Source organism: Phytophthora sojae, assembly GCF_000149755.1.
Source record: "Phytophthora sojae unplaced genomic scaffold PHYSOscaffold_2, whole genome shotgun sequence".
Classification (NCBI taxonomy): domain Eukaryota; phylum Oomycota; class Peronosporomycetes; order Peronosporales; family Peronosporaceae; genus Phytophthora; species Phytophthora sojae.
Window position 1 is genome coordinate 10,497,883 of NW_009258116.1, and position 25,814 is coordinate 10,523,696.

At 54.2% G+C, this 25,814-nt stretch overlaps 6 protein-coding genes across 6 annotated transcripts; 3 read left to right on the plus strand and 3 right to left on the minus strand.

Annotated features, from left to right (window-relative positions):
- Nucleotides 1–292: 292 nt before the first annotated feature.
- Nucleotides 293–8,485, plus strand: PHYSODRAFT_312207 (hypothetical protein; the record flags this gene model as incomplete). Its single annotated transcript, XM_009523087.1, has 2 exons — nt 293–3,275; nt 3,783–8,485. 2 exons carry the CDS (start codon nt 293–295, stop codon nt 8,483–8,485), a joined length of 7,686 nt encoding a protein of 2,561 aa, XP_009521382.1.
- A 7,308-nt stretch (nt 8,486–15,793) lies between these two features.
- PHYSODRAFT_258549 (hypothetical protein) lies at nt 15,794–17,254 on the plus strand (the record flags this gene model as incomplete). The annotated part of the gene is made up of 6 exons (XM_009523088.1): nt 15,794–15,870; nt 15,957–16,073; nt 16,161–16,203; nt 16,286–16,659; nt 16,738–16,993; nt 17,063–17,254. The coding sequence occupies 6 exons, from the start codon at nt 15,794–15,796 to the stop codon at nt 17,252–17,254; spliced, it is 1,059 nt and encodes a 352-aa protein (XP_009521383.1).
- A 140-nt stretch (nt 17,255–17,394) lies between these two features.
- Nucleotides 17,395–17,751, minus strand: PHYSODRAFT_345071 (hypothetical protein; the record flags this gene model as incomplete). Its single annotated transcript, XM_009523089.1, has 2 exons — nt 17,395–17,666; nt 17,742–17,751. 2 exons carry the CDS (start codon nt 17,749–17,751, stop codon nt 17,395–17,397), a joined length of 282 nt encoding a protein of 93 aa, XP_009521384.1.
- Nucleotides 17,752–17,784: 33 nt separating this feature from the next.
- On the plus strand, nt 17,785–20,532 carry PHYSODRAFT_483500 (hypothetical protein; the record flags this gene model as incomplete). Its single annotated transcript, XM_009523090.1, has 3 exons — nt 17,785–18,729; nt 18,772–19,143; nt 19,255–20,532. The coding sequence occupies 3 exons, from the start codon at nt 17,785–17,787 to the stop codon at nt 20,530–20,532; spliced, it is 2,595 nt and encodes an 864-aa protein (XP_009521385.1).
- A 69-nt stretch (nt 20,533–20,601) lies between these two features.
- On the minus strand, nt 20,602–22,557 carry PHYSODRAFT_481190 (hypothetical protein; the record flags this gene model as incomplete). The annotated part of the gene is made up of 3 exons (XM_009523091.1): nt 20,602–21,370; nt 21,454–22,325; nt 22,411–22,557. The coding sequence occupies 3 exons, from the start codon at nt 22,555–22,557 to the stop codon at nt 20,602–20,604; spliced, it is 1,788 nt and encodes a 595-aa protein (XP_009521386.1).
- A 228-nt stretch (nt 22,558–22,785) lies between these two features.
- On the minus strand, nt 22,786–25,491 carry PHYSODRAFT_312213 (hypothetical protein; the record flags this gene model as incomplete). The annotated part of the gene is made up of 1 exon (XM_009523092.1): nt 22,786–25,491. One exon carries the CDS (start codon nt 25,489–25,491, stop codon nt 22,786–22,788), a length of 2,706 nt encoding a protein of 901 aa, XP_009521387.1.
- Between the last annotated feature and the right edge of the window lie 323 nt (nt 25,492–25,814).

Below are 25,814 nucleotides of genomic sequence, written 5' to 3' on the forward strand. Positions count from 1 at the left end.
AAGCCACTAGTCAGAACCAACTCGTTCCTTCAGACTTTCATGGGGAAAAAAAATGCCTGTAAAATATACAATGAGCGGGAATATCTTTACGGTCTCCATCTTCCACCCCCAAGCCAGCGGCATTTCCCCTTAGACCTACCGCCAAACTGCAGGCGTTGACCTTGAAGTCCGCCCCCTAGTAATTCCGATTCTGTAATTCTGCTTCGTACCTAGCATGACCCACTCGCCCTCGCCCAGTCAGGTCAGTCAGTGGAAAAACCGCAAGAGAAGGTCGGAGCGCAGCCAGCAGCCCATGGAGCAGGCCACGCCCAGTCGAAGCGGCGGGCGCAAGCGCAGCGCCAGCCGCAACAGCGAGGACGAGGAGCGCAAGGCGCAGGACCCACCGCAAGAAGAACAAGAAAAAGAAGAAGAGAAGCAGGAGGAGAAGAAGGAAGAGACGAAGACCCCACAGCAGTGGAGCTGCCCGACCTGCACGTTCCTCAACGAGGCGTCGCGCTGCTTCTGCGAGATGTGCGAGACGCCGAACCCGTCGCCTCCCGCGTCCAGCGCGCGCGCGCTCACGGGCGCCTCGGAGTGGAGCTGCGCCGCCTGCACCATGGTGAACCCGGCGGCCATGCGCGTGTGCGGCGTCTGCGGCACGCTGAACCCGCGGCCGCCGCTGGCGTCGGGTCTGTCCATCGCGCGGCTGTCGGAGGCGCTGGGCGGCGACTCGCTGTCTTCTGGTTCAAGCGACGACAGCGACGACAGCGACGATGAAGAAGATGATGAAGATGGAGACACGTGGATCTGCAGGAGCTGCGACTCGCTCGCGGCTGGACGCGCGTGCTCGAACTGCTTCGCCCAACGGCCGAAGATCGCGCGGAAGACGGGGAAAGCTGCGGAGGAGGAGAAGAAGAAGAACAAAGAGGAGAGGAAGCAGGCGCTGATGAAGAAGCGCAAGCGCCGGAAGCGAGAGAAGAAGCTGCAGGAGCGAGCGAGGATGGCCTACGGTGTCTCGATCTACGAGCTCAAGAAGCTGGTGCTGGAACCAACTAGCAGTCGGCTCGTGGATACGCTGCAGACTTTGACGCACACGCTGGCGATGATGGACGCGTCGGCGGACAATGAGTGGGCCGATGGTCCATCGTTTCTGATGCGCGGGTTTGGCGCTGGACCGTCGTCGGAAACCGCGAAAGACCCAGAATTATTGACAGTGCTGGTGGATATTTTTCGCGCTCAGGAGCGGACGTACCCGGTGGAGGTTCGGCTTCTGGCGGTGCAGTCTATGAATTATCTGATGAAGATGGACCGGCACATGTTCGCGCGGTCGAAGATGGTGGAGGTTGTGGGGCTGTATATTACGGATCTTCTCGCTTGGAAGAAGAGTGACACAAGTAGCGTGAGCTCTGGAGACGCAAAGAGTGCGCGGATGGTTGTGGAGGAGTGTCTGAGCGGTTTGTCGAGCATGTGCAGCACCGAAGCGTTCGCCCTTCGAGAGCTACTAGCGGACGGGAATTTTGTCGGATACTTGGATTTCCTGACGAGTCTAGTGGATGGAGACGAAGAAAAAGATGGCGGATTCCATCCGAGTATTTTGATGACGGCTCTCGGTGTCTTGCAGAAGGGCTGCTTCAAATTGCGATGGAGTGGAAAGCCGAGCCACAAACGCCGCAATGCGAACGGCCAAAAGCCGACAGTTTCGTGGGCTGCGTCCCCAAAGAAAGCGGTTCAGCAGGGAGAACTCACGTTGGAGCTTGCCATCAAGTTGGTTACCTTTTTGCGTCATGTACTTCAACACAACCACATTCCCTTGCACGTCAAGGCAGCAAAATGTTTGCTCTTGGTATTTCATCGGACTCCTCATGATCGCCCTGAGGTGATGGAGAAGTTGGTTACACCGGACGTGCTACGCAAGTTTGTTGCTGTTGTGGTTAACGCGAACAGCGACGAGTCGGAAGAATCTCGTCTTGCGATGGTGTCCCTGCTGCTCCATTTGTTTGACAGCCGATCACAGCTCGTCAGTATGTTCGTCCATGAGAAGATATACTCGGATCTGTTTAGTGGCATGCTGCTGCTGCTTCAGTCATCGTCGACAGCCCTCCGGACCAATGTTTTGAAACTTACAGCCACACTGACTCGAGTAGTCTGCAGAAAGCATTCTTTGACCAGCTCTCATCGCAACTCAATGGATGGGTCCAGCGGAAAAGGATCTGCGTCGTGCTCCCCTCGGAGCCGCCGCAATCGCCATCGGTTGAACTCATTACCGGACCCCGATGTGCTGTCAACACTACTGCTAGACTTCATTCGAGCAGATTCCATGCCTGCGGTTAATGTTCTTTTGAAGGATGGCGCGGACTTGAATTTCCCGAAGATTTTCGACGTTCAAGGAAACGAGATTGACAAGCCGCTCAATCTCGCGGTGGAGTGTTCGTCGCTTGCGATGGTGCGGCTTCTACTGAAGCGAGGCGCTGACATCCACCAGGTAGGAATCGGTGGCACCGCCCTTCACGTCGCTGCCAGAACAGGACGGTGTGACGTTGCTGCGTTCTTGCTGCAATGTGGAGCACGCGTGCAAGCAAAGGATCGAGAAAAGAAGACTGTAATGGATGTAGTCAACTCGCTAGACTCCACACGAAGTGGGGACGGCGCATCGGGACCTGTCCCATCCCCGATGAAGAAGCTGCTCGAGCTTCATCAGCGAGCTCCCGGCATGCGAGCTTATGATGACAGCGACTTGTCGGAGAGCGATGACATTTCCGGTGGTAGGAGTCGGGCGTGGTTTTATCCGTCAGATCACGAAGATGAATATGGAGATGAGGATGACGAAATGGATGACGATGAGCTGGAAGGTGAGGACAATTACTACATGGATTATAACGATGATGATGATGTGGACCCTCGTGATGAGGACATGGGTGACGAAGGAATGTCTAGCGATGAAGATATGATCTACAACGACGATGAAATGTCAAGCGAAGCTTCGAGGCGACGTCGCCATAACTCAACCGATTCAGAGGTAAAGTTGGAGGATGAGCAAGTTGCTAATGGCGACGGCGGTGCGATCGTGACCAGAAATGAGCGTGCATCGAGTGGAAGCGACAAGGATTGTTCGAATGATGCTACTGTGCTTGAGCAAAAAGGGTTCGCTGCTTCTCCCGACGAGGTCTACGATTTTAGTTTAGCCATTACTCGATGTCTTCTGGCTGTCTTGCACGATATGGACATCCAGAACGTGGAGCGCGCGGTTATCTCTACTGTGGCGTGCGTGCTGGAAATGGCCCCATCTCGACTTATTCGTGCTTTGATAGAAACGGACGTGGTGCTTATTCTGGATACCGTCCATTTCTTACTGCAAGGGGAAAAGCATAGCCTGTCGAGCTCAGATCCGGCATCCTCGCAGATCACTGCTGTTCCGACTTCGCTGCCTTCGGCAACGTACACCACTCGGTCGGGTACCGGGTCAGCCACTCCCAGCTCTAACTTGCCGTCTTTTATTTTAGCTGTTCGTATCTTGCAAGCGATGATCAGGAAATCGTCAAAGGAATCTTCCATCTTCCACCAGATTGAAAGAAGGGGCATCAGTGAGCAGATCGAGCAGCTGAATGATGCATCGGCGTGCTGGGTTAGAAGTTCTTCTGGAGATTCTTCCAACTCGCGTGATACGATTTTTGGAAGAGGGTTGGATTTGCTGAAATCTCTTCGCGCGGATATGCTTGAAAGCGGCATGCTTCATCTCCACAAGCTCAAGAATCTTGCGAGACGTTTAAAGGACTTCACGGATTCGTCGCCTTCATGCGAAAAAGAACTGATTCTGGTGGATTTGGTGGATTTGTTTGAGCAGCCGAACTCCATCACAACGTATGAGTTTAAGCAATCGGAGCTACTGCCGGCAATTCTCCAGTACCTTTTGCCCCAGGGGGAGCTTGATGAAGCTCGAGCTTTGGCGCTGATGCGGGCTTTGGAGCGCTATCCTACTGCACTGAAGCATATGGTTTTTCGACTGCAAAGTATCATTACCCAAGAGGAAACTTTCCCGCTGGTTTCCTTCAACACCGGAAAGGGAAGAGAACTCTACCCCCTGACTCGACAGCTAAAGGTCGCATTTATGAGGCCTGGTGACAGAAATGCTGGTGGCAGATCTTATGGAGGCACTGCTGGTCGTCCGAAGGGCAAATCGATCCATACTTCACCGTTGACGCACTTCCAGTCTTTTGAGAGAACGATCGCCCGGTGCATGCCAGTGATCGACTCGGATTTGTCTCTGCTGTACCTCAATTTAGTGGGGCATTCAATCCAGAAAGCGGTTGAAGGAAAATGGCGGAAGTTCTTGGTTGTGGGGTATGACGATACACGGTCTCACCACCTCGTCAAACCGATTGGTGGATCTAACGACGATCTGACTGAAATGGTTCTTCATGACTCTCAGTGCAAGTTGATTGGCAATGTCGACGTGTACGAGCGCATTTCGTTGGATCTAGCACTTTTCGGGTCACCTGATACCGTCGACAATGGTGGGCATTCGTCAGACAGCAAAAAGAAGCGCAAGCCCAATAAGCGGAAACGCAAATCGTCGGGCTCGTCGGGTCAGCAACGTCAGCATCACGATACCGAAGGTGCCTGCCACGTTGAAGTAAGAAATTCCGGAGTGCTCAAAATGCCAAAACTTCGGGGCGCTTGGTATGCGGCAGTGCTGGTCAATGACTCGGGAGAAGTCCGTAAGCTGGCTGACGAAAAGTATAACACATGCAAAGAAGTGCTTGCGGCGCAGACCACGCACTCTGTGAAACTACTGGCGGACAACCGTATCATCCGCAAGGTACCATCCGATTGCCTTCGTCCTCGAACTCTGCAACCCCAAGTTGGCAGCGTGGTTGAAGTGGATGGCGCTCTGGGAGAAGTCACGCGCGTGTACAGTAACGACGGCTCATCTAACGGCACGGCTAGCCCCGCAAACAGGTTATTGGACGTTAAAGTCAGTTCCGATATCGAGAAAAGTCGTGTGAAGAAGGAGCGCGTTCATTTCCCGCCACCGCAGAGCTCTACTCCCAAATCTGGAGGTGAGAGTGGTGGAATCGAGGCGATGAGTATTCGTCGGTTATTCCCAGCTCGCGATAGTTCCTTGATGGCAGGCAGCGTGGGTGATCGCGTGTGGGTGCTGCCGCCATCTGAATCTTCGATCAAGGACCTGTGCGTAGCCGGCAAAATCAAGAGCTTCCCTTCAGGATTGGAGTCGATCCGTGAGTCCAGTACTGTTCTTGTGGAAATCTCGTTTGGATCAGCGCAACCATCTCTGACTGTGAAGGTCAATCAAGATAGAGTGTTGAACTTTGCAAACGATGGGGGCGCCTTGTCTGGCCGTGGTCCTTCGCGCTTGTTGGCGGCGCTGCAGATGGCGTCAGGGCGCGGTGGAGCGAGCAGACTGTTTTCTGATGGACGTGGTGGTCAAGACAGCAGTACTTCCGCTATTCATCGTGCTTTTGAAAGGGTAGCTGGAACATTGCAGCAAAATCGACTTGGAGGCAGACATGGTTCTTCCTCGGCGATGGATCAACTTCGCAATTTGATATCTCGCCATTCGACGCTGAGTGGTTCGAGTGCACCAAACGATGTTGATACTTCATCAGAGCAAGCTCCAAGAGCTGCTCAAGAGTCCGGATCCAACTCGTCGCCCAGCGAGCCGATTAGCAGTGAAGTTCAAACCGAGGAAGAAACGTCAGCATCTGCACCCAATAGCACTGATGCGACTGGACAGCAGAAGTCGCCAAACCCCAGTGAAGCCCCAGCCGTACTGGCGTATTTAAAGCCAGAAGGCGCCAAGCCTAAACTGACTTGTACGCAATTGCCGAAAGTTAGCCTGGTGGTTGGCTTTCGCAAGTGTGATGCTAGTACTGGAGCGCAGGACCGGATTATCGTTTCGTCTGAGTTTGGGTTGCAGCGTCTTGACAAATCCAAGATGAGCAAAGACGTGGCCACAACTTCACTCCTTATTCAGTTAAATCCATATACCCAGCAGTACGAGGCCACAGCTGGCGCCCAAAAGGCGCTGCTTGATGTCTTCAACACGTTCAGTGGAAACTCTGGGTCAGGATCGACACAGAAAAAGAAGCGGAGAAAGCTTTCGCCCGTAGCTCAACGGAATACTGTAGTGGAGGGAGCTCCGTGGGATATTGAGAAGTTTATCGTGTTTATGGTGACATTGCGTGGTCCAGACAAGTACGGCCACCCCGGATCCAACGCCAAGTATTGCGTTATGTTCTCAAAGTTTGCAGACCCTGATACGAAGCGGTGCTTGCTGAAGGCAGATGGTTTTGTTTCTCTCATGGTGCACGAATGCAAGGATGGCGCAAAGTCGAAGCAACTGTTGAAGTTTCTGCGATCTCGTGGTTACTCGGAAAAATCGTTGACCGCTAGTGTGTCTCGCGGCAGCAGTGGCGACGATGAAGAGAAGGATTCACCCAGCAGCAGCGATAGCGCTGGAGCCAAGGCTGCCAGGAAACCCGGCAACAAAATGCTTCGGCAGCCTGTGGTGCTTCGTGGATTCCCTGGAGACCATAATGTTCTGAAATGCGTCGAGGATCTACGTCAAGAGTATTGTGCTCGAACCGGAGGTAACCCGTCATCCGGGAGCCTAATTTCTTCTGTGGATGCAACTTTGCCGCCCTGGAAGCTTACGTACAAACTCTACTGCGACTTCCAAGTGGAGTGGGAGACTCAATCGCCTTCCAACTCAAACACGATGAGCTCTGATGTGCAGTTACCGGAGCCTTTGGCAGCTCTGGAGTCCAAGCCTCCGATCCGCCTACTGTCACATGGAATGGTGTGTCTTGATGATATGAACGCGATCGGAGCTACAGATGCGTCGCGCTGGCTTAGCCGAATCACTGCATCACAGACGAGTTCGCGTGACGGACTCGCTGTACCTGACTCGGTGGCAAGTGCGGTGCGCTTGCTCCACTATTTATTCGAATTTCGCGCGGATCCTACGGCGCTTGATGAGGCATTGTGGACGAGCCCGCGATTGTATAATAAGCTGGAGACACAGATGCAAGATGTGCTCTCCATATGTAGTGGTATTTATCCGTCCTGGTGCGATGCGCTGGTTACCCATTGTAAGTTTTTCTTCCCGCGCGAGTTGCGGGAAAAGCTGTTCCGGTCCACGTCATTCGGCTGCACACGCTCGCTGCACTGGTTCCGCAACCAGCTGAACATCGAGGAGAGCTCCGGCGATTCAACCTCTTCAATGGTGGGAGGCGGGATTTACAACCAGGAGATCTCTATATCACCGATCCCGAAAGAGCGCGTCAAAGTACATCGCGAAAACATACTGCAGTCCGCCGAGGCTGTGATGAAGATGCACGCAAAGCGCAAAGCTATCCTGGATGTGGTGTTTGTGGGCGAAAAGGGCTACGGTTCAGGAGTGACAGCGGCATTCTACTCAACAACTGCGCACGCGCTTCAATCGGTTGTGGAGAATCATAAGAATCGATACTGGATCCCCGGTGAAGACGACGAAGCTGAGGCTGCGAAAGCAGCAGCTCGGCGGAGCGATGGAGTTGATGCTGTTGACGATATTGCGGACGATGTAGCTGTGATTCGCCATTCCAATGGCTTGTTCCCGTTCCCTCATCGCACTCCAAGCCCAAAACTTGTGGAGCGCTTTCGCATGATGGGGAGACTAGCGGGCAAAGCGCTGATGGATGAGCGGTTGCTCCCGTTGCCGTTGTCGCCCCAGTTTATGAAGCTTGTGGTTGGCGAAAGTTTTGGGTTGGAAGAGCTGAGCGACATCTTCCTAAGCCACGGGCGTATTCTACATTCAATGTGCAAGGCCTCGAAAAGACTCGCAGCAGGGGAACAGGACGTCCAAATTGATCAGATGAACGTGGAAGAGTGGCTGGATGCTGTGGGCTTCACGTTTATCGACCCGCTATCACAGGAGCCGTTGGTTGCTGGTGGTGAAGATATCGCTGTGACTGCAAGCAACCTGACGTTGTACGTACGTGCCGTTTTGGAATTGTGGCTGGACTCAGGCATCCGTGCCCAGGTGCTGGCGTTCCGCGATGGAATTGGTGAGGTGCTTCCGTTAGGAAAGCTTCGCTTGCTGTTTGTTCCGGAGCTGCTGTCCTTGCTCTGCGGCGAGAAGGACATCGACTGGACTGTAGCATCGCTGCTGAAGGACACGAAGCTCGCTCACGGATACACAAAGGACAGTCAGCCAGTGCAGTATTTCTTCGAAGTGCTGGAGGAGATGCCAAGCGCAGAACGACGAGCCTTCCTGCTGTATGCGACTGGCTGCCCGAACCTCCCGCCTGGTGGCTTCCAGGCGCTCAAGCCACCGTTCGAGGTTGTCCGCCGAGTGGTCGACAATGTCGAGGTGGATCGCGCACTGCCGTTTGCGCGTACTTGCACGAACACGCTGCATTTACCGGCTTACTCCAGCAAGGCCGTGCTCGCGAAGCAGCTGGCCTTCGCTGTTGCCAATAGCCGAGGTGTTATCGACCGCGACTAAGTCGTGCATGTGGGTGGGTACCTAGACAGATTGAAGTTCCTCAGTTTTAATGGTCAGTATAAACAATGGATATGAGTAGATTTGGGGAAAGCTGATCGCTCTACTTGGGAGCTGCTTTCTTAGCTTTGGTCGTCTTGGTCTTGGAGTCGGTGGTAGCCTTGGAGGCATTTGTTGGAGCTGCTGCACTTGGCCCTGCTTTCTTCGGGCTCTTAGCAGCAGCCTTTTTGGGGCTTGACTTGCCTGCTTTCGGTGGTGGTTTCTCTGGCGATGGTGCCACGGGCGCTACTGGAGCAGGGCGATGCTCGTTCTCCCAGTCGATCAACACTTGGCGAATCTACAGGTAGTGCATTCAACGTTAGTTTCTCATGCCGCACAACCCTCGCAGTGTACAAGCACTTACCTCCGCTCTGGACTTGACGATGTTGTTGGCTGCGTCGAGATCGTCTTTGGCGAAGTAGTAGGCGCTCTTGTTGTACTGATTCTTCAGACTGGGATCCGCCCCGTTGTCAAGTAGAACGCGCAGACTCCTCTTCGCCTCGTGGAAGACTGCGATCGCAACGGGTGTCCAGCCTCTGCAGTCGCGAGAGTTTACATTAACTTTCCACACACGAGCAAGCATCGCTGTTCGTGCTGCAGCCTCTTTCTGAGCGGATGATGAACCAGCAGCAGCGAGATCGCGCGCCTGCACCTCGAGAGCTTTACCCTTGGAGACTAACATGGTCACCATTTCCACGTGGTCGTACTGTGCAGCGAGAGCGAGCAGAGTACTGCCCTTCTCGTCACGGATATCTGCACACGCACGGGGACGGTCTCCAGTCTCCAGGGTTTCGTCCGCGAGCTGTTCCATGCGCTTCTCCAGCTCCTCAACTTTCCCCTCGCGAGCGATTTCCAGCAGCTCGGAGTGAATCTGCATCAAGGCAAACTGCTCACGCTCCACGTGGTTGGTAATCCGCTCCTGCCACTTGGCCTCAATCACCTTCCGTCGCTCCTCGACGAGTTTGTCGGTCTTAGTAAGATCCCATTGCGCTAACAGCGCTTGAGCCTCAGCGTTTTTGGCCACGTCGTAGGCTGTTTCCCCCTGTTTGGAGCGCAGTCGAGGGTCTCCTCCGCTTTCAAGCAGCAGCTGCAGCGTCTCGAGATGGCCGTTGTACGCCGCGCGATACAGAGGCGATCGGTTCTCGTCGTTGCACTTGTTCGGGTCGGCTCCACGCTCCAGCAGCAAACTCACGATGTCCTTGTGGCCTTGACACGCAGCCTCCGAGAGCGCCGTGTGTCCATGGCCGTCCTCGCTCTCAATATCGTAGTTCTTGTCCAAACAGCTCACAACCGTCTCCACCTCGTTGTCGAACGCAGCCTCCACCAGCTCCGTACTATTGCGCTTGGTCTCCTTCGCGACGCCCAGCAGTTTGGCGAAGTCCGCAGTGTCCGTTGCACCGCCGTCCGACTTGCCGCCTAGATGTACGTGGATGACACACATCTCCTTTGCCGTGGCTGGTGGCGGCGTCTCCGCTCGATACAGCACCACCAGCTTGAAGTGGTCATTGATGATGAACTCGGCCGCGTCCGGGTCGCTCTCGTCCGGCCGCAGCAGCTTGCCGAAGACCTCTGGAGAGAAGAGCTGCTGGCGAGAATACACTTCACGGGGGAAGCTGTCGGGCGCGAAGAACTGCTCAAGCTCCAGAGTCACAAGTGTGTCGAAGTTCACGATGAGCAGAGTGCCGTGCTTCAACGCGCCCACGAGATGGCGACGCAGCGAGTCGGGCGCCATGTCCACCGGGTTGCCAACCATCAGCGTTGTGCCGCGCTGGTACTTGAGGAACCTCGTGGCCTGTCCCGTCGGATCCACCACCAACGGGAACTTCTCGGCCACGTACACGGCCGTGTCCATCGCGTCGGTCAGCTCCTTGAGCGACACGCGCATCGAGCTCGCCGACTCGCCATCGCCATCCCCTTCCAGCTGCGGAGTTGCCATCTCGACCGAAAATGGACGCAATCGTTGTAGTTGAAGTGAGAGAACCCAAAATATAGAAGTTAGAGAGCCCAAAATATAGAAGTGGTACCCAAATTGTACTCAAGTGTGCTGGTACAGATGTGACAAGGGGGAACTGCAGCCTGCGCGATTCAATGGCGTGGCCACACCTATGTATATCACGCGTGCTGAAGCTCACTTTCTGACGCTGGGGCATGGAGCTAAGGATGGCGACATGGGCGATGCACTCCCTGCCTCAGCCCTTCCGCGTTCAGCCTCCCCTCCGCCATGGCAGGAATATTGATTGACAACTACTGCTTCGACATTCTTTCAGCTGATGGGGCACGAAGGTTGTTGTTAGAGGATCTAAGCATTTCCACCGGTTAGACTAAGGCCGTGTTCGAGATGGCACCCAAATAGCTGTTTTGTGCGCATTTGGTGCACAAACTAGCTGCTCTTGAAATTCATGGTAACTTAGAGCTGTTTTCCACGAAGCAGCTATTTCGTCAGAGCTGTAAATTATTTAAAATGCATCTAGTTGGTTTTAGCGAATAGCTCGAAATACGCTATTTCAACTCAAAAATGCAAAACTTTTTTTTTTAGGGGAAAGCCTGTTTCGGGATAAGCTTATCTTAGTTGTCGGAATATCTTTCTTTGGAAAAATCCGTTACAATCCGGTAAATCTAAGGATAGAATACGGATAGATCCCTACCCATAGTTCAAAATGGAGAACTGTAGTTTCTGGAACTATTTCTACTTTTGGGGCTAAAATGGCGCTACTCCAAAACTAGACACTCTGGTATCCGATAGCTACACTGGAGTTAAGTATTGGAGTAGGTATTATATTGTATCCGTTGTATATTTCTGGGTTATTTTGGATAATTCGGATTTTATGTTGCTCCTACTCCAAAATAACTCCAGATAATATGAACTAGGTCAGATGATATTCCAAAATTCGCGCTCTCTAATCGAGGCAATATATTTACATATGTATACTTGCTATTATAATATATACTGTATTCAGGCTTCATCAATATAGGCACTTCATGCTGGGCGCAGTGTCTACGTAAATTCTACTTTTATTTTTTATTAAAAAAACTTTCATAAACATTTTTGGATGGGTACATGGCTGAATCACCTTTTTGCATGTAGTAGATGCGAAAACAACGTAGAACCAACATCATTAAGAAGTATACAAACGCTTAACACGGCAACATAGTTCATGCAATGGGTTGCCAGTGATCTTATAGACCATATTATTGCATTTAATTCGAGTTGCATAGGAGGAAACCTGCAGAAGTGTTTTGTTGAAAGTACTGCTTCCATTATGAAAACGTTTCGTGAAGGATACTTTTGTTAAAGCAAGCACCTATTTAGCGCTGCTTACATGACCACAGCTCTATTTTCGATAGAGTAACGATGGCTTACGATATACTGTAAGATACTTTTGCTACAGTTTTGCTCTAAGTTATTAGAAATATACACAAATCCAGAATTTCTCGGGGCGAAGCACGGCTTTGTATAACATGGCCCATTACTAATCGAAAAAATTACGACCACGCCGCTCGATCGACAGGCTGTCGACGAAAACAGAACCCAAAGACCGCGTCAACATACATCTGCATAATCGCCGCCGCGTCAACGACGGCTCTCCATAATCAACACCGGTGGTTGGACTGCAGGCTGGTCACTTCTGCAAGGCAAGTAGCGCTCAGGAACTTAGTCCTCTAATTCGCAACTTCCTTTGAGGTGCACAACATCATAAATATAAGTGGCCGCGAAAGGGTTGAGTACACAAATCTAGGAAAGTGCGTGCCTATTTAAATAGGCACGCATTTAAATAGGCACGCACTTTCCTAGATTTGTGTATATGTTTTGGCGTCTCAGAATGGCTGCGGAAATGTTCTGTTCTGTAATCCTACAAAATCTTTCTTTAGATCATTTGTTTTTGCTTACTTATGAGTAGGTTCTCTGTCTACTTTACGTTTTGACAAATCGGCTTACATGTAACCTTGTCTGGCTACAGCAATGTCTGCACCTGTAAGTTACTTCGTAACTTGAAGTATCGTATAATACTGTAGGGCATCTGCATCTCGACTACGCTTTGCACACGTTCGTAGCACCGCGACACGACCGTGTACAATGCACACTCCCGTCGTGCAGCTCCCGAAGTCTATCTGGTGGCAGATGCTTTGTCCGCAGAACGGATAGCCGCTGGTCGAGCGTCGCAACAAAGCCAATGTACATGTAGGTATGACAAGATCACTACTTCAATCCTGGATTATTAATCCAAGAGAGAGTTGCTTCATGAAGTTCACGGACAGCAAATGGCGGATTTGTAAGGTATCACAATGTTGCGGTGTTGGCTTCAGAGTGTGAGTTTTTTTTTCCTCGACCGTCCGCTGGAGATTCATTCTCCAATTTTCCTCGAGCTCCACACTTCCAAGCTACAACTCAAGTCACAAGCACAATGAAGGTCGCTATCGGCCTCGTTCTCGCGGTGGTTGCAGTCACAGCGACGACAGCGTCTTCAGCGACGGGTTTGCCCAAGACGTCCTGCAGCAAGAGCCGCAGCGGAGCTGAGTCATGCGATTTCGCATGCCCCGATGTGGAGGACCCCGTGTACGACGAGAACGGCGTCGAATACTCGAACGAGTGCTACATGAGGCAGGCAAAGTGTGAGGGCGACGGCGGCGACAACATCGAGAACCCTGATGTCTCTACGATCGGTGTTTAAACGCAGATAAGCGTTCGCTTTGTAGCCTGAACATAAGCGTTTTGACTGACAAAGTGGGGTCTACTTCTGGAAGCGCACTACGTGAAGTCTCAATAGAACACCTTCTTTTTGATTTTGTTTTTGAGTTGAGGTTCCATTGTTGTCACTTAGCTTATGCGATCGCTAACGAACAGTACGTAGAATGATACTAAAGTGCAGTAAGAGTGCGACGTGAAGTACATATGAACTGGATAACATTTTAAAATACCGACACGCATTTTTCCTTCTCTCTAATCAGCGTAAAAAGTGACGCTGTATCAATACGATAGGAACCACACATGTAGTAGTAGTCACCATCAATCGTTCCGGCTGAGCAGAAGAACCAGCCAATGTCTACCGCGAGGCTGAACCAGAAGAGCCGCACAGCTCTAAGCGCCTTCGAACGCATTCACTTCGCGGTGAGTTCGAGCCATGCCGCGGCTATGAGCGGATCGAGGGCGCCTACTTCCCAGTTCGCATATTAGATCTGCCGCACGTGCTGGAACAAATGGACAGTCTCCTCATGACACCTGAGGAGGCGATTACAGAGGCAGCCAGATCGGGCAACGTGGTGTGGCTGAGGCAGCTTTTGCAGAGCTACAAGATTCATATTCCAGAAGCACTTGTGCCCGCTGCTGCAAACGACCACTTGGAATGCGTGGAGGTGCTGTTGAACGAGTTCTCTGAGGCAAAGAACTGGGAGACGTTGAAGCAGGCAGCCGTTGCCGCTGGTGCCAACGGCAATGCTAACGTCTTGCGGTGCCTTTGGAAAGAGTTCAACCCGACGAAATTTGGCGGCGTTAACACTTGTATCGCTGTTAAACAAGTTTTCGATGACGCAGCAGATCTCGACGTGGTGAAATTAAATTTCATAAATTTTATAGCTCAGGACGCAGTCACCGCAAACTATGACATGAATCCGTCGAGTGCGTTGAGTCTCGCCATAGCGGAACGTGGTGGAATTTCTGTTTGGGTTGGACGGAAGTTGGTGGTATTGGGGCGATGTGCTCATCACTGCAATAGCAACTGGCCAGCACGCTTTCGCGGATCGAGCTATCAAAGTGTATCGCGAGATGAGGAAGGATACACCCTTTTTAGTTCTGCTGACACAATATGAGGGCGGTATCGATGCTATCAAGTACCTACACAGCCATGGTGAAAATGACCCCAAAGTGGTAAGTGAAGCATTTGTTAGCGCAGCAAGGTCTGGGTTCACTGCCACGGTAGAGTTTCTGCTTGGTACCAATCAACTATTGCCAGGAACATTTGACAAGGCCTTGGTGATTGCAGCTATGAGCTCACGGAAAAGTATCGACACGCTGAAATTTCTCTGCAGTAAGGGCCGTGCCACGCAGCAAGCCATTGACAAAGCTTTCACCAGTACAGACCATTCCATGGCCGTCAAGTTTCTTTATGAGAACGAACGCGTCTCCGACAAGGCGATCGTTGCAGCGCTTAAGAAAGCTTCCGGCTGGGGAAAGATATGCATCAACTTTTGTTATAATGCCAATCGCGAGATTACAAAGGCATTGTGCAAGGATAGCTGCATAGGCGACCCGGAGCATTCGCACCGGGAGAGTACACAGGTCGAATTAATCGAAAGTTGACCTCTGAAACTGGTATTTATCAGCAATATGGCTCGATCTCAGCGAAACATGATCAAATCGCAAGTTAATCTTGTATGCGAACCCGACTTGGAGCCATTTCTGTTAATAAGGCTTCAGAAATCAATCGATGAACATTACAGTAGCAGGATAACGTCACTGGCAAGAATGAATAGTTGCTAAAAATCGTTTGCTGACAGTCGACTAAGTTGAGTTCTTGAACTACGTCAAGAAGATACTGAGGACGACCAGTGTCTCATTTTGGCCTCAAAACTGACAAAAATTTTCTGCCGGCCAAGCACAGCTCTTCGAATACCAGGTGAGGTGGTCGGCAGGACGCTCGTGCATGCCGCGTTCCGTGGCCAAGCTGTTGAAATAGCGGCATTGCTGCGCGACGACACTCACATAACCGCTGAGCTGAAGGGACAGGCCCTTCGCGGCAGCCGCCATGAGCGATAGCAGTGCCTTAATGGTATCGTTGTTCGACAAGAAGCAAACCCCTCCAGATGCGATTTGGATGGCGTTCAATGCGCTTCCTGCCCCTGTTGGCGCCAGCACCTCAAGAAGTTAGTGGAGCTGGTTTTCGCCGACAAGGGCGTGCCACGAGAGCTCAAACACTGGATCATACTTCAAGCGGATGAAGATCAAGACCTGTTTATTCTGGAGACACTGCAAAAGAGTGGGGTGGAGGACTGGCCGATCACCAGCATGGCGAAAGCGGAAACATCGGATGCGATTCGCAGTTTCATTATCGATAATCCACACTCAAGGTTGAGCTGTCCTGTTGTGTGTGTTTGGATATATTTCAGCATTAGGAATAGTTGAAGTGTTGTTGAAGTGAAAGTGTCCAATATATAGACAACCCATTTTTATCGTTTAGGAGTATCGGAATATCCAGGGGTAATTTATCCGTAATCTATCCAGATTTTATCCAGATTTTCCTTGCCAAACCGGAGATTTTCCAACAACCAAAGTTTCTGATGTCGTTCTTCGGGTATCGGAGCTCCTCGAGCCGCGCGGCGCAGCAGGAGACGCACCTGAGCGAGCTCGAGCGGCTGTACGTACCGCACTGCGTCTTGTTCCCCGTCGTCTGCTCTATCTAACCGCCAATTGCCGCGCTCTGGATGCGCTTGTGGGCCGCAGGAGGGGGCGTCAACTCGCCAGCCTCGTGCGCGCCGGTGGCCGAGCCAAGAACCAGCACCAAACGACCTTCGATGTGCCAGTAGCCGACACGCCGCGCGGGCCACTCACTTTGCAGCTGTAAGCGGCTTATTGCACGGCAAAACAAGGCTTAAGACATTGCAGGGATCGCTAAAACTGTGTCCATCCTCCGTGTTCTCCATGTAGCCAGCTGCCGACCGAGTTCCCCGTGAAGGTTCCTCGGCTCAAGGTGAAGAGCGCCAGTTGGTGCAATACTGCAGTGCTATGCAGAGTATTATTTGGCTAATGAGCGCGTTGTTACGCACTATTAGGCGTCGATCCCGGTGCAGCATCGGTGGCTGGATGCGGCGGGCAATGTGCAGGGCCACCCGGACCTGAACAAGTGGACGGCGCACTCGGATCTGGGGCGGATTGTCACGGAGATTGTCACGGAGCTTCGAGTTGTGGCCAGCAGTGCGTCGGCTAGCAAGCCGCCAGTATCTCCGGCGAGGAGCAACTCGCCGGCGCCGTCGTTGGGGCAGTATCCTGGGTCAAGAGCCAGCAGCAGCTACGCGTCGCCTAGCCGGCCGTCCCCGCAACCTCAGATCCAGCAGCCAAAGCAGCAACAGACGCCAGATACTAGTAAGATGCAGCGCACGCAGATGCCCGTCATCCCCGCGGTGTTTCCAGAGCTGGAGGAACTCTCGTACGTTGAGGAGACTGGTTTTGCGTTGGATACGGGTGCTAAGCTAATATCTTGGTGTTGCCTTTTGGACGCGCGTAGGCTTGCAGAACTTGAGAAGCTGAACTCGGACAAGCGCGCGCTGAAGAGGTTCGTGAAGGAGTTGACTTCGGTCAAAGAGTTCACGCAGCTGCGAGACGAGGTTCTGCACAGCAACATGGGCATCGCCAAGACAACACTCGGCTACGAGAGCGAGCTGCGCGAGCTCCAACAAGTCGTCGAGGCACAGCGAGCAGAGCTGCGCGCAGCACAGCAGGCTCTGGCAGAGAAGCAGGCCAAGCAGCAGCGCATCGTCGCGGTGCGTACAGCCCATCAACTAACTGTCAGTCCTCATCGAGTCCTAACCAGTTATGATATCGTTGCGCAGCGCCATCGACCAGACGCGTTGCTGGAGCAGCTCTCCGCAGCCGCGAAGGACGTGGACAACGAGACGGACGAGATCGCCACGCAGTTCGCGCATGGCGACATCGACGTGGCGCAGTTCATCTCGACGTACCTGCCGCAGCGCAATCTGTACCACGAGCGCACTCTGAAGCTGGCGCGGGTGCACCAGCACTAGATCAAGAGGATCAGCCAAAGATCGCACGGTCTCACAAGATGAAGCTTAAGGTGATGATGATGGAGAATGGATAGATATTTTGCGGTGCTTTATAGCTGCGACGGCCGTTCTCGCGTGGTGAAGTATTGACGTGCTGCTCTTCAGTTGCGGAACTTCCAGTCCTGGCGACACATGGGGCAGTGCTGGCGCATGGACTGCAGCGACTCGAGCCACTTCATGAGGCAGTGCATGTGGAAGGCGTGGTTGCACGCGCCCCACACGGGCGGGCAGCCGTCGCCCGGCATGGCGCAGTCCGGGCAGCACGCCTCGAACGCGTAGCGGCAGATGCCGCAGCACTCCTCGTCCACGCCCCACGTCCACGTCGCCACGCCGTGCCACCTCTTGATCGTCACCTTCATCTTGCAGCAATGCACTCCAACAATATACGCACCTTCTGTCACGTTAAGAACTGTCTAACAGACTGGACAGTCCGAAAGACAGTGTCTACGTGGCCTCATTATCCTTCGGAGCTCTTGGGGGAGACTGCGGACATGGCTGCGCGTCGGCTGCTGCTGCCCCTGCTGGCGCTCTGCAGCGTGGCGCTGACCGCTCTATACGTGGCGGACGTGGTGCGCACCAAGCAGCTCGAGTCGGCGTGCGAGATGACGTGGTCCTGGCCCGTGTACTCGCCCGTGACGTGGCGCTCCGCCCCCAAGCACGCCAAGTACGGCCTCTTCCGCGTGGACATGAAGGTCGAGCGCCAGGCGCTGGGCGGCGTGCCCGTGCTCTTCGTGCCCGGCCACATGGGCAGCTACAAGCAGGCGCGCTCGCTGTCGCGCCACCTCTGGGACGCGGACGAGACGCTCTTCGACCTGTTCGCGCTCGACTTCAACGAGGAGCCCACGGGGCTCAGCGGGGACTTTGTGGCCGAGCAGGCGGCGTTCCTCAACGACGCAGTGAGGTCCATTCTGAGGGAGTACAAGCGCCAGAGCAAGAGCAAGAGTAAGAAGAACAAGCAGCTGGTGATCCCGGACAGCGTCGTCGTTGTGGCCCACTCCATGGGCGGCATTGTGGCCCGCACGGCGGAGCTGCTGCCCAACTACAAGCGCCGCTCGATCCAGCACGTCGTGGCTCTGGGCGTGCCCTATGAGGCGCCTTCTTTCCCGTTCGACGCGGAGATGAACGCGCTCTACGAGCGCATGCAGACCAAGAAGACGAGGAATGATGACGTGGTGTACGTGTCTGTCGCTGGAGGACACAAGGATACGCTCGTGCAGACGTCGTTGACGGGAGTGGACACGGTGGCGGACCCGTCGAGGGCCTTTGTGGCTCTGGCGTCGGCCATCCCGGCGGTGCACACGCCTGTGGACCACTTCTGCTTGTTGTGGTGCCATGAATTGCTGAAAGTTGTGGCGGAGAGTCTGTACAAGGCGGTGGATCTGGAGACCAGGGAACTCGTGAGTGACCCGAGTGTGAGACTTGCAGTTGCCAAGGAGGTGCTGATTGGAGGAGGTGCCGTTGATGCTGTGGAGAGCGAGATCGCGCTGAATGTTTCGCTGCACCGCAGCTACGTGCAGGATGGCTACTACCCTGGCGAGTATGCGCAGTATGCGATGATTCTCCCGCAGTTCTTGACGAACCTGCTGCGCACGCGGTTTATGACCATGATCGTCATCATGTACGCGCTGGCGCTGCAGATTTTCTACGCCCAAGTCGCGCAGTGGCAGAGCCGTTTTAACCTGCAGTCGACGTCGTCGCCTCAAGACCTGAGTCAAGACAACTTCCCGTCGTTCACGTCCATGCTGCACCCTGCGGCACACGTTCCTGCTTTCGTGAAAAACAGCATGACTTTGGTCTCGGACGCGTTGCACGGAAGATCGTTCTTGGGGTTGAGCAAGACCACAACAGCGGTGACTGCGGTGCTTACGCTCGTGTTGGCGGCTGTGGCGGGATACTTTGGCTACAGCAAGGTTTTGTCTGACAGCGGCAGCGTGGTCGCTCCTGCTACGACTGTCGCTGAGGTTATTATCCTGTACGCCTACGCACTGGGTTTGCTGTACGCGATCACGAAGCTGTTCTCGCTCCTGCAGCGGTTTATTGTGTCACCGATCGTATCCGTTCTGGAGAGCGTCACTGATCGAGTTAACCTTCGTCGATGGATGATTATCGCAATTATCCACGGACTTGCTCAACTTCTTGGACAACTCAACGGCTCGGCTTCGTCGAAGGTGTTGGCGCTGGCAGTCCTCGCATCGTTCGGCGTGTTTATCGTGTACTTGCTTGCGCTGGGCGGAAATACCGATGGCACGTCGGATCCGCAACGCATGAAGCGCTCGCTATTCGCCGTGCTGCTGCTCTCCATTTTCCCATGGGTAGGAAAGGTGGCATACTTTGCCAGCATTGTGCGATGGCCGCGCTCGGAGCTCTCGAATGATCTGCTGGTTGAAGGTGGATCCTGCATCACCGTTTTGAGCCTGTTCACGTATGTCATCGGCCTATCGCTGGACTGCATGATTCCGCTGCCTCCGACGGCTTTCTTTGGTGCGTCGTCGGGACAAGATGCAGCATCAGTGTACGGTAAATCATCTAGCAGTTCCGGAGCCAGCGTCAAGATCACGGCTGAAAACTGCCCGAAGTGCATCTTCGAGGATGGTGGACCTGGAGCCATTCTGGAAGAATACAGCGACCGCACCACTCGCCGTGTCGTGGCGGGTAAGACTGGCGAGGTGGTGTATGTTGGCCCCACGTTCCGGGTCGTCTCATGCGATTGCGTGTACCGATTCAAGAACTCGCGGGATTTCTGCGACTTCTGTGTGCGGTCTTGCCGCCTGTGCGGAGGCGGCAATGGCAACTTCCAAGAGGCAGCCAAGTACAAGGACTTCTTGGAAGAGAGCAAGGTGGACTTGGCCATGCATGCTCTTGTTCCGATGGTTTTCCAGATTTGCGCCGCAGTTCAGGCCACCTACGGCTTGTATCGGGCTCACCTATCGTTCTACCTCACGCCGGTGTGTGTTCTAGCGCTGATCATCTATCACATCGTTCTTCGCCACCCCATCGAGGCGCGGCGGATCAAGAACAAGCAGCGCAACAAAACCAAGAAGAAAAAGTCGTCAAGCAAGTCGAAGAGCAAGTCAACCACGACCACTACGACGACGACGACCTCCAGCTCTACCACCAGCACCAGTACCACCAGCGAGGCCACCTCTCGCAACAAGAAGAAAAAGAAACGCAAATCGGGAACGTCGTCTACTTCCTCTGCCTCGTCACCGCTGATAGAAGAGGTCTCTACCTCGTCCTAGAACGTCTCCTATCCATTTAGATAGACTTCACGACTACACTGTTTCAATGTACTCGTTCGTACACACGCTTTACTTCTTCTTCTTGGCCTTGACATCCTTCCCGTATGTCACGTTGCAGTACTTGGCGTTGATGCGGTACTTGGTGCTCAAGTACTCCAGCACCTCGTTCACCATCTGCCCATGGATCTGGATCTCCTCGCCCTTGCTCTTGTCTTCGGACGTCTGCACAGCGGCACTGCAGCCCCACTTCTTCTGCGCCTCCTTAGCGAATGCAGCACCATCGATGCCGAACTGCTGGTAGAACGCCATGCAGGTCACGGTAGTGTTGTTCCGGCGCTTGAGTTTTTCAGCGTGAATCGCAATCGGACGGAGATTGCCGCCGTGGAACTTGGCAGCGTGAGTCGGGAAGAGCTTGATGCGGTGGTAGCGTGTGCACTTGGCCAGCAGCAGGTTCAGAACCTCGGGACGTGCGAGACGGTCGGGATACCCACCTGCAGGTGCCTTCTTGCCGTACAGAGCGTCCGTCAGCGGACCGTTCAGCCGCACAAACTTTTTGTTTCCAGCGTCCACAAGTCCTTGGCTCTCCACGTACTGGTTCACCAAGTCACGGATGTCAGCAGCCGACCAGTACTTTTGCAGCGGTTGACCAGCAGCAGTGTTCGGCAGAATAGATGGGAGAAGTGTCTTGAGTGCTGGGGACAAACCGATACTCTCCTCCACCTCGGGAGCGTACTGGCCGGGGACGAAAGCGGGGAGACCAGCAGCCTTGTTCGCAGCGGCCAGTTCTTCCTGCTGAGCTTCCTCCGCGGTCTGATAGACCTCGTGCGACAGAACATCCCTGCATAAGGAACACAATGCACAGCGGTAAGTCTAGAGCATTCCTTTCAATTCCTCTGAGACGTCGAGTGATGATTTACGTACGGATGGCGTCGGGAAATAGCAGTGATCGACTGCACGCCGTCGTTATCAGCCACAGCGAGCAGGCCATGTGCTGCCATACCCTTCAGAAACACCGAAAGTTTCTTGAACGAGCTGTGCTTGATATTCAGCGACACACCGGCCCGGCGGCAAGGCAGCAACACGTTCGCGTGGAACGAGCTGGCTAACATCGGCAGCCCCTTCTCACGAATGCGCCCGGTCCTCAGTGCCTGCAGCAGCGCAGCCACATAGTAACTGTTCATCTGCTCTTTCGTCACTTCCTCCTCTTCCTCTTCCACCTTACTCTCCTCATCCCCATCCTGCTCCTTTTCCTCCTCCAACTTGACTCCGTTCAAGCTCACCCCAGCATCGTCTTCCGAGACTTCTTCATCACTATCTTGCTCGCCTCCAACGGGAACCACACGGTCACCTACGAACCCCTCGTTTGGCAGCGTCTGCGGTCCCATCTGCCACAACGAGTCCCCCACAACGTGCCAGAGCTTCAGAGCGCGCCCCTTCTTGCCGCTGCGCTCCACCTCAGCCGCATCCACCAGCATCTCACCCACGCCAATGGCGCAAGGGTTGCCTCGAGCGTACACCGCTCGCAACTCGCCCTTCTTCAGCGACTGCAGCTGCTCCATCGACGTGAATACGACGCCCGGCAGCATCACGTCCGCTCCTCGCAGCACGAACTCACTCACAGGAGCGTGCACCACCAGCGGGGGCAGCAGCGACGGCGCCCGCCACAGAGCGTACACACTGAAGCACAGGTCGCCCTTGCCCGAGACATCGAAGATCAGAGGTTCCTTGGTCTCCTCCGCGGCGTACACCACGACCCGAGACGGCGCCTGGAAGCTGATCTTCTTCACCGCAGCCTGCAATAAATAATAACGAAACGACGTCAGGGGGTGGATGCACTTTGATGTCAAGAGCTACGATAACAGGTTTTTACTTGCTTACCTTGGAGGCGAGCAGCTCCTTGAGATTGGGGTCGTCGGGGCCGTCGCAGGAGCCCTTGAAGCAGTCGGCCACGTCGCGTCGGAGCTTCTTGGCGTCTTTGTTCTTGAGCAGCACGTTGCCGCTCACCTTGGCAGGCTTGGCGAACATGATGGCTGCGCCTCGGTGTGGTCTCTGCTTGGCTGCTGTGTGCAATAAAAATGTAGCCATGTTTAATCGCATACTTTCTGCCAATCAAATATGGTTATCGACCACTTCAACTTGTACCCATGTTGCTGTGTTGCTCCTGTTCATCTAACGTTATTCACTATTCACATTATGGGTAGTTTAGTTTTAAATACGCGACGCATGTGATGCAGTCATACTCGAGTCTACTATCTAAATGATGACCACGGAGGACCGGGTGGAGCCCCAGCCGCTCTCGAAATTCACGTTGGCGCTGCTGTCGGTCTCGAGGTCGAGCTCCACATCCTCGTCGACGTCCGAGACGTTCACCCCAGTCGTCACGCCCGACTCCATATCCTCCCAGTTGCCACTGGTGGCGTAGTCCTCGAACTCGTCCGTCTCAGCCAGCGACGGGTGGCTCTCGTGAGGACGCAACTTGCCGGTCGAGATGCTCTCCTCCATGATGGCGATCCACTTCTTGTTGCGTCGGAAGCGCCGCTTTTGACCCCGTTCCGCCGTCTCAAGCCCTCGTCCAAGCTTCCGGCAGCTGCACGCAGGCAGCTCTGCACTTGCACGATGACACGCGGTCGTCGAGCTCCGCTTCTTCTCAGCAGGCGGGGAGAAGCAGCGCGTGGCAACAGGTGAATCCGTCGCACGGCGCCGATTCTTGCTTGAGATGTGGCGCTGACGAGCACTCAACGTGAGCGGCATCCGCTCGTCAGTGAAGTCTGCACTCACGGTACTCGAGGGTGTTCGAAAAACGCTGTCGGGCGTGGCTGGCGCGTACAAGTCTAGGACGTCCGAGTCGAAGTAAAACAGCTCAGACGACCTGCGGAACGATTTCTGGTGCTCCGTGTGGTGCAGGAAGCCCGCGCTCATGAGCGAGTTGCCCACACGATACGCTTCTGAGGCCGAATCCACGTAGTCGAGCTCGAGCATTCGCTGCATGAGAACTTGGCCGTTCACTTTGGATGGAGTTTCCGCGCGTTCAAGCGCGGTGGCCAAGCCCAATGCCGTCTGCGCGCTGATCTCTTGCTGGAGCGTCTCGAGTGCCGTGAGAATGTACGTTGCAGACGGTCGTCGTTCTGGTTGCTGGTGCCAAGCTTCTGTTAATAATCGACGGAGTTCAGGATGAAGTGATGGACTGAGCGGTGGTCGTTCGCCACTCAATACACTGTCGAACACTTGAAGATGGCTCCGTGTCGCCTCCGGGTACTTGGAGCCGAGAGGGTGGGCGATGTCCCACAACGTTATGGCAAGTGAGTAGATATCTGCAGCTTCACCATAGACGGCAGTGCCAGCCTTGCCCTCGATCAGCTCTGGAGCCATGTAATCTGCAGTTCCCCGTACAGTCATGGCACTTCGACCGCGAACGCGCATGGAAGGCCGCAGTGATACAGGTGGTGGTACAAATTGGTTCGCGGTAGTCGGGGTCTGGACACCCATGTATGACTCTCCAAAGAGCACCGTTGCTGTCGATGCTGCTGTCGTGGAGCAATCTTCCGTAACAGGTTTCAACTTGTCATTCTTCTGACCGGTTGGAACACTGCGAGACTCGCCAAAGTCTGTCAACTTGCAGGTACCATAGTCGTCCACTAGGAAGTTCGACGGCTTCAGATCACGGTGGAGGAATGCAGGCGTGAAGCTGTGCATGTACACAACTGCGCGTGTGGCGTCGATCATGTAGTTGAGGTCGATCAGTAGCTGCTGACGCTGTTGTAGCCGCTTGTCCTGGGGGATTTTACCTTGCTCAATATCTTCCTCTTGACTTTGTCGATGTATTAGTCGCAGTCTTGCACTAGCGCGAGTGACATCTTCGAGGGAGGCTTGACATAGCTCCGAAATGAGGCACACAGTTGGCGGGCAGACGCACATGCCGTAAAATCGGACGACATTCGGGTGGTGAAGAGCTCCACACAACGCAGCTTCGTGGGAGAACTCGGCCACCACATCTTCTGTAAGTACGCGCGGCGTGTACACTTTGACAGCTACTGGGATCTTGGAGTGGAGGGTGCCTCGAAACACTACCGCACTCGCGCCTTGACCGATCTTCCGCTGCAAGGCCAAATACGCAAAGTCAATAATCTGCTTCCGATGCATCTCGATGAGCACGTGAAGTCCGCGCGATGACACGCGCTCGTGGAGGTAGTGATACTTCTGTCGAAATAGTGACTGCAGGTGCACTGCGCGTCGTCCCAGTCCTCTCCAATGTGCGGTATCAGCCTTGAGTACTCGCCAAATGACCACGGGACACAGCGACCCCCAAAAGATACAGGCGACGCGCACAGTGAAGCAGACGTCTGAGAAGTGAGGACCCTGGTACGACAGCTCCGTGTAGCTCAACCGCAGAACGTAGTAGATCCCCACGAACACTGCATACTCCCGCAACGTCTTCTGGCTCGCTCGGTCCGATTGTCGTAAGCAGATCCATCCAAACACCAGCAATGGCATCGCTCCAGTCACGAGAGAGAGATAATGTCCTGTCCCGGTGTCCGCCAGCAGCCCCACGATCGGGATATTGTACGTCGCCAGTAGCAGCGACAGCAGCGCCGCTCGAACCAGCGCCCTCGTCGTCACCGCCTTCTGCTGCAGATACAGCACCGGCAGCGCGATCACAAAGAGCCGTCCGCTGTAGAAGGACTCGGACATCACACGTCCAGACACGCCTTGGATCCGCCCCAGCACCAGCAGTATAGTAAAGCACGCCGTGTACAGGAATGACACGGCCGTCAACAGCCACAGCAGCGGCTGAAAGGCCGGCAGTAGCACTCTTCTTGCAGCTCTTGAGTCTCCTCTTAGAGCTCCGGATCTGTGGTGCCGCATGTAGACCACGAGCCACGCGCAGAGCGCGAACATGGTGCCGTAGCCCAGCGCCATGGCCCCCAGCAGCAGCCGGACCCGCAGCATGATCGAGCTCATGGACCTCCCGCCGAGGCCTCGTCCGTTCGACTTGTGATTTTAGGTGGGTAGGTAGGTGGGTAGGAAGTTCGTTAGCAGAAGCTATAGGCGGTGGATATCTCTCGCGCCCTCGCGCGCGCGCTGGCCTGTCGCCGCCGCGTTTTCTCCGGCCTCGTTGCCAGTCCCGCGCAGGCCGTTTTCCCCCCTCTCGTGCTCTCTGTGTCTCTTCGTTCCAGCAGGACGGAGCGCAGGCACGCACTCGGCCTCATGGCTCCAACTGAACTCAACTCAACCGCCACCTAACGCTAATACGCGGAATCTGATTGGTTAAGCAGGTCGAAGCT